This window comes from Triturus cristatus, chromosome 7 (assembly GCF_964204655.1).
Source record: "Triturus cristatus chromosome 7, aTriCri1.1, whole genome shotgun sequence".
NCBI classification, from domain to species: domain Eukaryota; kingdom Metazoa; phylum Chordata; class Amphibia; order Caudata; family Salamandridae; genus Triturus; species Triturus cristatus.
The window spans coordinates 1,066,775,159-1,066,787,667 of record NC_140590.1 but is presented as its reverse complement, the minus strand read 5'-3'; the positions used below and the strand labels follow the sequence as shown (position 1 = coordinate 1,066,787,667).

The following is a 12,509-nucleotide window of genomic DNA, read 5'->3' as shown; positions in this document are numbered from 1 at the left end:
CAGATCCTTCTGGAAGGCCTCTCCACATAGCTCTTCGGCGTTGCACCTTGCTGCAATTGGAGTGTTACATCTGGCTTAACTGTTATTTAAGTTGCCTGAATAAAAAAAGCATCTATCTTACAAGAAGCGTCCTGTGGACTCTCCTTTGCGGATCTCACTCGTGCCCTGCGGTCCCAGTCACAAGCCTGCAAGAGTCTTTCATGAATCTTCCAAACGCCCCACTTGACGTCCCTTAGCACTCACCCTCAAAGGAAGGACCCGGAGCGCCAGCTTCCTTATTTTCTTTACCACTCCTACATTTTAAATAGGAATATTTTTTCTGTGAATATTGCAAAAGCTGAAATTAGATCGGTTTAGAATCGAGACGACTCTTTAGTTATCGAGGGTGCGCGATGTTTGCAAGCCCCTCCCATCCCGGCCTCCTGCAGCATGAACTCGGCATGCTTTGATCACTCTTTCAAACAGGCACTGAAGGGCCTGCACCCACACCTGCTTTGAATCGCAACTTTCAAAAGTTCTTTCAACTTCAGACTTGCAAAGAACAAATAAAAAGCGCCTGCCCTCTGAGTATGTCCTTTGTCCTTCTTAAAGGATTGCTTTTTAAAAAATTTTAAATGACTAGCTGGCTTGTCTAACATTACAACGTTTTCTGTTTTATTCACTCCTCCTTCGTTTTTCATCACTTTTTCTCTTTTACTTTTTAGGTCTGCATTATACATGTATAGATCCCCAACTTGTAAGTGGTTTCATCCAGGACCTCATTATCCATTGTGGTGTTCCTATTTGTCTTCCTCCCATTACAGCTTACTACAGGAAGGAGTACTGGGCAGTGAGTCTGGTGACAAAGTAAACTAATAGGTTCACTGTAGGGGCCTGTGTTCGACCTCCTGGTCATGGGTTCAAATTCTGGCTTGTCCACTCTGCCTTTCATCCTTCTGAGGTCGATAAAATGAGTACCATTGAGTTGGGTAACAACAAACATCTGTTGTTCAGCGCCAAGATACCCTTGGGTGAACAATGCGCCCTACAAATGCACGTTATTTTATGTCAGGCCACTTCAGCCATTGGCTAAGTTCACTTTGAGGGCATTTTGCTTTCCATGGACGTAGCTAACGTTGCCCCGGTGCAGTGCACCAGGGTCAAAGACAATAGGCCTGCTCTGCACTGGCCGTTTTTCTGTACGCCCTGCAGAAGCCCCTTCAAACCAACTTTTTAAATGAATGTTTTATGGAGGAATGTAAGTGACCTCGCTGCAGCAGCTGGCTGATAATAAGGCACCGTTTATAAACTGTGGGATTTCATTTTATTGTAATCCATATTTCTGTGCAGTTTTGATTTTAAACTTGCAGTGAATGGCAATCCACGATCGAAACCTACCGTAGCAGGTGTTTGCAGTTATCTCCATGCGCTGCACTGCCACACTATAACGGGCCAGGCACATGCTCAATGGACGTATTTCTCCCTCATTCTTTGAAAAGTAACCTTTTATTAACAAATGGCGATAATACTATCTGTATGTATGTGTTATAGCTCGAACCTTGTCAAAAGGCGGTGGAGTGCTATTTCAAGGTCAAAGATAACATTTATGTCTGGACACCTGTGCGAGAACTTAGTATGTGATGGTAGAAGGGCTTCTTGAAGCTAGCGGGACCAGGCTTCTGTGCTTCCTTCCGGAGAGGACTTGCCTCGATAATACGCAACAATCTTACTATAGAGTGCTGCCAGCTACACTGACCGTTCAGCATGGTAGAGGTATAGCCAAAGGGATGACAAACTGACACGCTTTCATAGCTGCTAGTTGTTCCCATGCCATGTTGGTCACATTATGTCAATCTCTCTTTTTTTTAACCAACAGAGTATTGCATGTATATATGTAAATGCAAACTGTGACCTGAAGTTTGCACCGAAACTTCTTCAACAGACACTTAAATCATTCAATGTTTTTGCAGGTTTTTTCATTAATCTAATCTGTCTGTCCCTGGTCACCGTTTTTACTCATATGTGGAATTCTCACTTTCTAGCATGTCTGTTTCTATATAGTGTTTTTTTTACTGTGCTTCATACCTTCAAAGGGGAAGGTGGCCAGTCTTGCTCTTGGCCAATCTCAGTTACTCTTTTCACTTCAAATTGAGTCTTGGGAAGCTTCCGATTGTGGTCAGCCAGGTAAAAGGGGCTAGTAACACAAGCTAGCCGGTCTCATAGCCACTTCAGTGTGGACGGACATGAGCCTGAGATCCTGCAGGACTGCTGCACTTGCAGGAGGTATTCTCGTTGGGTCACTTTTCAGTCACCACCCGGGAAGCGAGTAAAGATAAACATGGTGACCACACTGAGTCTTCGAGTTAACAAGCTCATCGTGGAGTTTGGGGACATGTGAGTGAACAGGAAGTTCAGCGAGTGAGCTGTAGATTGACCAGAACTTCAGGGGCAGGAAAAAGAGGAGGAGCTTTAATGATTCTTGGTTGAGCAGGAGCCTTGTGGTCTGAAGGCGAAGAGAAACTTCAGGAACCTTAGAGTGATGGGTGTAAGGGGATTTGAGGTAAAGCCGGGTGAGCAGGAGCTTTTTGGAGCGAACAGTTGGGCTCTGGGAACTAAAATTGAGGCAGGAGCCTTTGAGGCCCGAGTGTACCCTGGACCTTTGAGCACCCACATTGAAGAGGGGCTTTGCTAGGAACCTAAGAGTGATGGGGAGCCTGTGGGGCTTAGAGGTCAGCAGCAGCTTTAGAGACTTGTTGGTGAGTGGGAACCTCAGTGTCTTTGTGTGTAGAGCCATGGAAGTAAATAGAACCCCATTGGAATCCCATGGTAAGCATGGTCTGCTTGACCTGAGGGTAAGCGGAAGCTTCACGGTAAGAGAACAAGTGATACTGGGTCTAAGGTCGAACAGGGACCTAAGCAGACCTGAGGTTGAGCACGATTCCAAGGCAGCAGGGAGTGAGCAATATTGCAGGGGCACCTAAAAGAGGGCAGTAGACTCATTGGCCCTTTGTATGAGCAGGATCCTCCGAGAGCTCAGAGTGGAAATTAGTTTAAGAGTCCTGAGGATGAGTGGGTAGTTTCACGACCAATTGATGAATATGTAGTGGCTGTTTTAGGGTGAGCAGGGCACCCTGGTCCTTTAGAATGAATATAAATCAGACCCAATGGTGACCATAACCCTCTGGGGACCTCTGACTCAGTGGACACTGAGGCTCCCATGAATAACTAGAAGGTTTAGGACCTAAGAACAGGGAAAGGACTCATGAGGGTGGGTAAAGGGAAATTCATGGATATGAAGATGAGCGTCCATAAACTCGTGTGTGAGATGCAGTGGAATAATGGAGTTTTCAGTCCTACCCAATGTTACTTCCCCTCAAGCTATGAATGGGTTTATTTAACACACAGGTTTCCCAAAATGAATCCTCATCTACTAACCAAGCAATGCTTCACGAACAGTAGTAAACTGCAAATGTGGGTCACTTTTTTTTTAAGGGGGGGGGGTGCCAGAGGGATAACAGACACCTTGCATACCCCGTCATCTAGACCTAAAGGGGGACTCCCTCAGCTTGTCAGGCCTGGGGTATGGGTATTGCGAGGGCCCCCCTCACTATTACTTGCAGGGGGTCCTAAGGTTTCCTTACACCCCTATGATGGATCTTGCCACTCCAGTAGCATTGAGGGTGATACTGACTCAATGTCACGAGGACCGCAATATCAGGCAAATGGCCATCAACCTGGCTGGTTTCAGCCTGAGCAATATTTGGATAATCGCTATCCTTCTAGTTGGGTGTGCTGCATGTCCTGTGGTCTTGAACTCCTGCCTGATGAGGAATCCGGCCTGTGTGCTGTCTTTCATCGGTCTCATCGTTGACAGCACACATCCCAATCAATCGGGCTGCCTATTGGTCACTGAGCTGCTTTGGGATGGCAAGAATTCACTAAAATCATGTGATGTCACTTCCTGTGAAGCAGGGTGGGCGTGGTCAAAGAGTGTGTGATGCCAGTTTTCGCCACCACTGAGTTATCTGTAATTCCAGTGGGCAGCACCTTCCCCTTCGTTCTGCCTCCTCATTGTCCCTACTGCACCTGCCCTTTTCCTTGTGGTTTAACAGACACTCCACCAATTCTTTTTTTTCTCTTCTCCTTTTCAGCAAACCAGGGTTAATAGTTGAAGTGGGAGAGTGACTGCCAAATTTCTTCAAATAGTTAAAGATTTTTCTCATGAAGATTGGGTTCAAGTGTGCTCTCCTATCCGCTTAAATAAATGAGGAATGGAGCATGCTGGGATGGGGTGATCTGGGGAGACCCAGCCTCTCACTTGGCAATGTTGGACCTGAGCACAGTCAAATGCCCACAAGATAGCTTCATTTTCCCCTCTCCCGTGAGGCGCAACAAAATGACAGGCCTGCCAGCTCACACAGTGCCTCTTTGTGACTAGTTCTTTCTATTCTTATCACACGGCCTCCTGGTGTGGAGCCAGAGTCACACAGTGAGCAGTAAGATGAGCTGGACACCTTGTGCAACACAGGTTTCCATCTTGTATGAAAGCACGGTACTGCTGTGATCCATTTAGGGCTCAGTGGCGTACCGCTAAATGATTGGGCCCTCTTGCAAAATGCGATGAGGGGGTCTCTGCGTCTCACATATATCAAAGATATTTATTGGCTTTGGATGGAATGAGCTCCAGTTAAGGGTTGCTCCACCTCCAGCACCACAGGGGCTGCAGGGACTACATTATACCCCTGTTGGGGCGTCACAAGCTCCCCAAAAGGTGGGCCGCGACTCAATAGGATTTCGTTCTTGCTGTGGGGCACGATAGCAATGCCTGTTTAAGCAGTGCTGAGGGTTCAAAACCACTCCCTATCCATAACCTAAACCGTCCTATGCCATATTCCCTCCGTCACGTATGCTCGATCCAACAGGGATTCGACAGGGATTGACAGGTGATTGTAATTGTGTTTATATATCGCTTACTACCCCATACGAGGCATTGAAGCTCTTTTCAGCAAATAGTATGCTACTCTGGAACCCAAGGCGGATTAGTAGAGGGAAAATATAAATTGTTATTGGGAGGGGTGGACATGTGCGCCTGTTATTTGGATGAATTGGATAAAGGAGAGAAGAATTTGGAAAGGGTTATTTGGGAGTCCATCGTAGTAGGAGAGGTTGAGGATGAGTCGGAGAGTGGAGGTAGGGGAATAGTTTGAAATTAGGTTTAGGATGGATGAGTTCTATAGTAGATATTTGCAGAGAGAGTTGTTAAGGGTTTTTTCCCCTCTGTAGTCGACTCTTGGAAATGTTAACTTCTACAAATATGAAAAATAGTAATTCAAGGGTGTAACATATTGAGGAGGAATGTTCCCTGCGGCCATGACTTTTTATACCTACGAGTATTTTTTGAGAAACTACTTCATAAAAATTGTTATTATTGCATGTTAATGTCAAATTAGAGGGCTACGGGCCAGTTGAAACTACTGTGCCTTAAGTAATAAAAAAAAAGACAGAAGGCATTACGAGAGGGCAATAACTGGGTGGGGTTGCTTGTTGTATTTCACATATTTACTGGTTTAAATCCTGCCTCAAGCTTCTTCCTGAGTTGGCGCGTCCAGTTATGAATAACCCCCTGCAGACCTGCCAACTTGAAAATGTCCGTGTGAGGAGGGGCGGGTCTTTGTGCAAAGAGGCACACCTATTAAATGACATTGGCAGTTCACAGCCTCCAAAGACGAGCTGGGAATCCATTCTGCGCAGTGGTTCCAGCTCGTCTTCCCTGCCACTGTGTGATTTCGGCTCCTCACCGGGTGACCTTGTGACAGGAGGCGATATTGTGTGACACGTGGTGGCACCATGTGAGTTGGCAGGTCTGCACCTTCACTTCTCTTCTCTTTGCATGCACCATACTCAAAGACGGGGAACAAGATTAATTTATGGGGCGGACTGTCTCATTCTGCACCCTGTGCGCCAGAACTGGGTGTGCTCTGTTCTAACCTGCGATGGGGGATATTGAGTGAAAGACTGACCAGAGATTCCGTCCTTGAGTCCATCTTCCTCTGCATTTTTAAAGAGGTGCCATACCCGTGGTGGGGTAAGGGGTAGAGTATATTGTGAGTGTGAACCTATGTGGGGGTACCTAGAGGGTCTCAAGCGTGCCGGTGGTCCACCCCAGTCAAATGGCACCATCATGGAGCGCACGTACTGCACCACTTCCTAGGTAATGTGCAATTAACAACGTTGATACTACGTCACTGGAGCAGGGTTCAAGGTAATTCTAATTCCATAGGGCCAGGTCCCATTAAAATGACGGAATTTCGCTATGAAATCATGTGGGACAATCTGTACGCTGCAATCAGTAATATTGGGCTAACCCCTTGGCCCGTTGACATTGTTCTTACTTCCATTGTTTCAACATTTACTACTATACTTGTTTTTTGTTGTTGTTTTTTTTATTGACATATTGTGTACAATGTACTCTGTTTAACATAACTGATATGTGAACCTGTATGCACTTTACTATTCATTTGTGTTTTCATCTGCTGGTTGTTACTTTATTAGCCTCCAGGGCTAGTTTGAAGGATCTTGTTCGCGCTATATAAAACTTTATAAATAAATAAATAGAAGGGTTTAGCCAATAGTTGGTTGCACTTTCTCTAGTACGGAAATGCCAAACAAAGTTAAGCCCCCACGGCACTTTCATCCTAGGACCAGTGTTGGTGAGCTGTGCTGACACCATTCATTGATGTTGTATACTTACCAACAGACCCTATTCAGGTGGTAGACTCTTGGTTTTTTAAAGCCCAGCATGACTTTATTTTAGCAGTCCCAAGCCTAAAATTGTTTCTGTTTCAATTTTACTCAATGAGGAAAGTAAATTCCCCAAATTTGTCGCTACCTCCCTCTTTCCTGTTTCGAAATATTGGCATTTAGGATGATGCAACATGCAGCTGCAATGATGCCAAGACTGCAGTGCTTTGTATCATCGTGTTCGAGCATCCCAGAGCAAGGCAAGTTCTGTCTCCTTGAAATGAAATGTGGAAAAGTCCAGAGGTGTATTCGTCAGCAGTTTCTTCTTGGTACCGCACCAGGTTGGTCCCCAGGCTGAAGCTGCTGGGACTCCCTTCTCATTGATGCTTCACTGTAGTGCGCTCATAAAACTGTTTTATGTCCATTGCACCTTCTCAAGGTAAAACCTGAACCATACACCTATCAAGATGACTTTATATCTGCTGTGCACCCCATAGTCCTCAACCTTGCACGTGGGCGTGCAAGCACCCCTCTTTCTGATCTCAAGGGGGCAAAGAAATCTGACCACTTAACTCACATTCTGGAGCACTCTCATTGGCTCCCTCTTGTAGTTAGAACACTTTCAAACGGCCTACATTACACTTAAAGTTGTGCTTCTGGACACTCCCAGCTAATCTAACAATAAACTTGCGGACCTTTGGCAGCATGAGAAACAGAGGGAAATCCATCCTTTTTGGAAACCAGGGGCCGTATTATGTATGGGTGCTGTTTGCGCCCAGAGCACCTTTGAAAAGGTGCGCCGGGTGCAAACAATGGCAATGCGCCCCATTAGGGTGAATGCGCTGCCCTGGGGGCAGCCGCGAACTCCTGCTGCCACCAGTGCAGCGCATTTGTGTGAAAACACAGCAGCTGCTCCATGTTTTCACAGTGCAGGCAGCACCCACTTGCACTTTCAAAGTGGTTTAGAGATCCCATTGCAGGTGGGTGCAGTCAGTGACTGCACCCGCCTGCAACGGGATGTCTGGGGTGGGGGGGTGGGGGGTCAGTGGGACCCCCTTTATCCCCTTCAGAGGGCTGCTGTCAGGAGGCGCAATGACAGTGCGCCACCTTTTAAATGGCGCACTGTCAGTGCGCCTCCTGAGGACTTCTTTGACTGCGCTCGCATCTATGATATGGCGCGAGTGCAGAGTCAAAGGAATTCCCTCATTTCCATAGGGAACGCCCCTAGGCGCCAGCGCTATTGGTATTATAGAAGGAGGACACAAAATCGTCTGCGCCCCCATCTATAATACCAAAGTGACCCGGGGTGCGAAAAGCGGGCACGAAGGCCCAATGCGTCCGCCGGGGCTCCTTATGTGATAAGGCCCCACAATGTCAAAGGCAGAAAGATAGCCAAACCTGATAACTATGAATAAACTTCCCAAATAAATGAGAATGAACCCCCAATATTTTAGCTTTTTTCTGAACCGAAAATTGACCTCCTCAGATCCCACAATTTAGTGGCAATTACCTCTAGCTAGCACATTTGGTGCAAAATTAAACTCGCAAATAGGCAGTTAATAATTTGTTGCAAAAAGGTATTGGATTCGAATCAATGCAAGTCCAATTTTTTAAAAATAATGTAGCTCAAAGTGTTGAAGCATGCAGAGATATTCTGTCTTTCCTGTAATGACCTATAGCTTGCAAAAATTAAATGTTACTTTAATGATCTCCTTTTTGCTGAACGCTGTTCCTTTTGAAAACCCAAAGGGAAGAATGAAAAACCAGTTTTAATTTTTGTTGTTTGAACTGCAGCCATAATGATGCTCCGAGAACTGTTTTTCACCTTGACTTCTGCAGCGAGATCCTGCCGAAACACTGTAATAAGTTATTACATTTGAGAAACTACGTCATTTGCTTATTACGGGTTACTAGAGCTGTCACAAGTGGACTATAATGGGGACATACCAGACAGGTTTTAATAGATGGCTTGCACGCTCCAATGTTTTATATTAATATACCAGCACAATAGAAATAAATATAATATAACCAGGATCTTCTCGTTGCTTGACAGACGGCCCATGTCAATAAATAAAAATAAAATAAAAATATTTCATCTCTGCCACTCACACGTGCCTTCCTGCCCACGGAGCTATAGCCCGCACCTAGAGCGGATGTTATACTATGTTTTCTGATTGGCCGCAAAAGCTAAACCATAAGCGATCCTGGAACCTCAAAACCAAACGTGCAGTTCCTTGATGTATACTGTGTTCTTGATGCGATAAAAGGTGAGTCAATATTGCTGTTGCATGCTCCATCCTTTAATTGTCCCGCCAGGCTAATGCTCGTGGAATATGACCTCTCTGAAAGACTATTCCCAGTTTTCTTCTGGCCCTCAAAGAAACAAGTTATGACCAAGCATTGTGCTTAATGATTCGAAATGATTGCCTGGAGTTCGAAAAGTAATCTTCAACAGTGGGCGGGAAAGTAGCCCGTGTATCTTCGGTGGGTTCGGGAACTGCGTTAAACTCTTTATTCCTAGATTTGTATTTTTAGTCTCTGTGGTCAGAGTGAAAGAAGTGCCTTTCACTTTCACATCTTCTATTGAGCTTTCCCTGCTGCTAAATAACGCCTGTTTGGGGAACTTGTGTTTTTTTTATTGTATCAACAAATAAATTGTGCCATGTGTAGGTGTAAGTATTCAAAGTAAAATGCTGAAAAAGCAAAATAAAATTAATGCATTTTCAGCAAACCAAACCTAATCGGAATCTACTGTCTTTAACGATTGATACATCTCAATTAAGAAATCATTCTGGAAAAAAACGATGAATTACGCGTTGGTTTTTTCCAAACCAAGGACCACTTTTTTCATCGTGATTGGTTTTCCTATGGTAAGTGTAGGTTGTTAAATTCCTAGAACTAATTGTTTCACCAAAGTCATGTGGCTGAGTGACCCAACGTTGTAAATTGTGCATTAGGATAGACCTTTCAGTAAATATTTTGAATACTCGGTAGGCCAGTGCAGCTGTCATTTACTTCCAAGGAAAAACTACATTGCACACATACAAAAATGTGTGGAAATTGTGTTTGTGAATATTTATCATTTGTGCATCACCAAGTGTCTTGATTTGAATAAAATCTTTAATTCCATCATACTTCAGAATTATTAAAAAAAGATTGCTGAATTTTCATTTACGGAACTGCTGAATGTGTACAGTTCATTTACAGGTACATTTTGTTGTGTGTTGCAGAAAGAAATGACATCCTACAGCCTTTCATTTCACACTTAGTACGACAGCAAGGTTGTCACGTAATTCACTTTACTTTCTCTGACTGCAAAGTGAGAAATTTGTAAACACCAATCCCTATATTAGAAAAACAAGCTGCAATTTCTCAGAAGATGTATCCTGACATTTGACATCTGTCTTTGAAGCACAGCAAATGTGACACGATAAATACAGAATTCAAAGTCTCTTTATTTAATGCTTGGATTCTCGCGACTCACCAAAAATCGGCTTGCGACTCAGTTTGGGAAAACCCCGCTCTAGAAAATTAATTGACACTCGCCATGTTTTTTTGATAGGTGGACCCTCCTGGGGGTCTAGCTCCAAGGTGCACAAATGAGATGGCATCCTTCCTTAAACATTTAGACCTGCAGTTTTGTTGGAAGAAACTGCGCGGGCGGCCCTTGGTAGAAAAGCCCATTTGTTTCCGATGACCTATTCTAATGGTTCTTTTGTGGTTCTGTCTGATTGCAGAGCTGGACAGAGGACTTCTTGAGCCCCAGCTCCGAGTGGTTTGCCGCCAGATGCTGGAGGCCCTCGCTTACCTGCATAGCAAGAAGATTATTCACCGCGACCTGAAGGCTGGCAACGTCCTGCTGACCCAAGATGGGGACATCCGACTAGGTGAGTAGTAGACACATTATTTCAGTTCCTAAGCCTGGGAATGTCGATATGATTTACAGATAGCCTGTACCTTTACTGTTTGTATGTATTGCATAGTGCCTTTTCGTGCGTTGATTGATGATGCATTGTGTTTTGAAAGATAATCGTGTACAGGTTCTGTGCTAGAATATTATTGGTATAGACGATGTGTATATCGCACATAAGAGCTGGGAGCATCCATGCTGTTCATCATTAGGATACGGATTACGCGTTCAAAATGTAGTCGCAGAAAAAGCAGAAAGAGCTGGAGATGAAGCAGAGAGAGATCCTGCCGGCTCATCAGTGAATCCCATGGTGAAATCCTCTCCAGTGTGAAATAGCAATGAATTTTCACATAGCCACCACTGAACTGTATTACATGGCCGTTTTTGCCGTAAACATTCATTGTTGATGGCCAGAAGACCAAACTGGATTTTATCACAGGGTATGTTGGCCTCAGCCGCAAGTTACAATGTTTGGCGGGCAGGGCAGCAAACGGCCTACCCGGTCCATACTGCTGCATCTCTTCAGCTATTTATTCCACGTTTACAGCGCCTTACAAGCTTTACAGTAATTGTGCTCTTCAAGCCATTTCACAAACTAAAAATAAAAAAAAACAGATAGACTATGGCACTTCAGCTTCTCAATGGGGTTTTTAAATAATACTTACACTTTAAAGGCTTCGTGTCCACTTAGGCACTGTTTGTTTTTTCAATTGTCCATTGGACAGGAAAAAAGCTTATGTGAGCGAGGTCTTTTCTTAAGTACTTACATTAACAGAAGGTTGAACCTGCCAGAGAGCAAGGGATTTATTTAGCCACACCTAAAAGATTAAACAGACTAGTACATACTATCTATAATCTAATTTACACTGAACGTTATGCCAGGAGCAACATGCAGCATTTGCACAGTAATGATCGCTGAAACTATCATTCTATCAGATTAAAGGGTTATCCGCAGTAAAACTCGCCCAATCCGGCGGATAGGTCTCCAGGTCAGCCAATGAGCAGGCTCGCTACTAAAGGGATTGTTGCTGGTTTGTGTCCTTAAAGTGCCTTTCGGTAAAACTCTTCCCCTGCACCTTGTCAGCTGTAATCTCTCCCTGCCAGCAGTTTATGCTCCTGCGCTTGCCAAGCTCTGAGTTGTTTGAAAACACATGTGTAAGCAAGGCCAGCCCTGTAAAGTGCGTGCGCACACATGAAATCCTCCCTCGTTTCAAATATTAGTTTTGCGATGCTCCGTATATCGCACAATAAATCACAGCCCACTACTTCTTGTTTAGCAAAAAAAGGCCACTTTATTAAGACAGGTGCATTTTTCACAACTTGTATGTAAACAGCATTAACAAGTCAAATACTAAAAACCTTATAATAACTCTATGCCCAAATTATCACAGTTGAAAACCCCATCATTTCTCTTCCCCATCTCCTGTGTCGTGCCCTACCCCCCTCAACCCCCCTCGAGGGATGGATAAGCCCGCTCCAGACTGTCCCTTCCACCCCCCCCCCATAATACAGCCTATAAGCTATCTAAAAAAAACTATACCTGTCTTATAGCGGCGTAATGCTAGGTGTACAGCATGAATTTCTAAAAAAAAAAAAAAACAATAAATCTAATTTACAAAAAACACAATTCTGAGAAAAAAGAGGGTGGGTGGTGTAATGTTGGGCCCTAGGCCCTCATGCTGGGTAAAGGACTGACACAGGACACATGGATAGTGTAGTGGGAATGCTCACGAGCATGTGCGCTCGGCCCTTTTATTATCCTCGTCACCTGACCCAGTGACGTAGGTGGTGGGTGGGTGTATAGTGTATAACACACACATTGGAACACTAGAACGTGTCCATGCTAGGACACTACAGGTGGGTCCGCTAGAAACTCCTG

The 12,509-nt window shown here is 44.6% G+C and overlaps 1 protein-coding gene across 2 annotated transcripts in view; it reads left to right on the top strand.

Moving 5' to 3' along the window:
• The window catches only part of STK10 (serine/threonine kinase 10), a 339,205-nt gene that overhangs the window by 212,173 nt on the left and 114,523 nt on the right, over window positions 1–12,509 (top strand). For both annotated transcript variants that reach the window (XM_085618153.1, XM_085618154.1), the window contains exon 4: window positions 10,458–10,607. In XM_085618153.1, coding sequence (XP_085474279.1) covers window positions 10,458–10,607 — 150 coding nt within the window. The remainder of the gene's footprint in view (window positions 1–10,457; window positions 10,608–12,509) is intronic.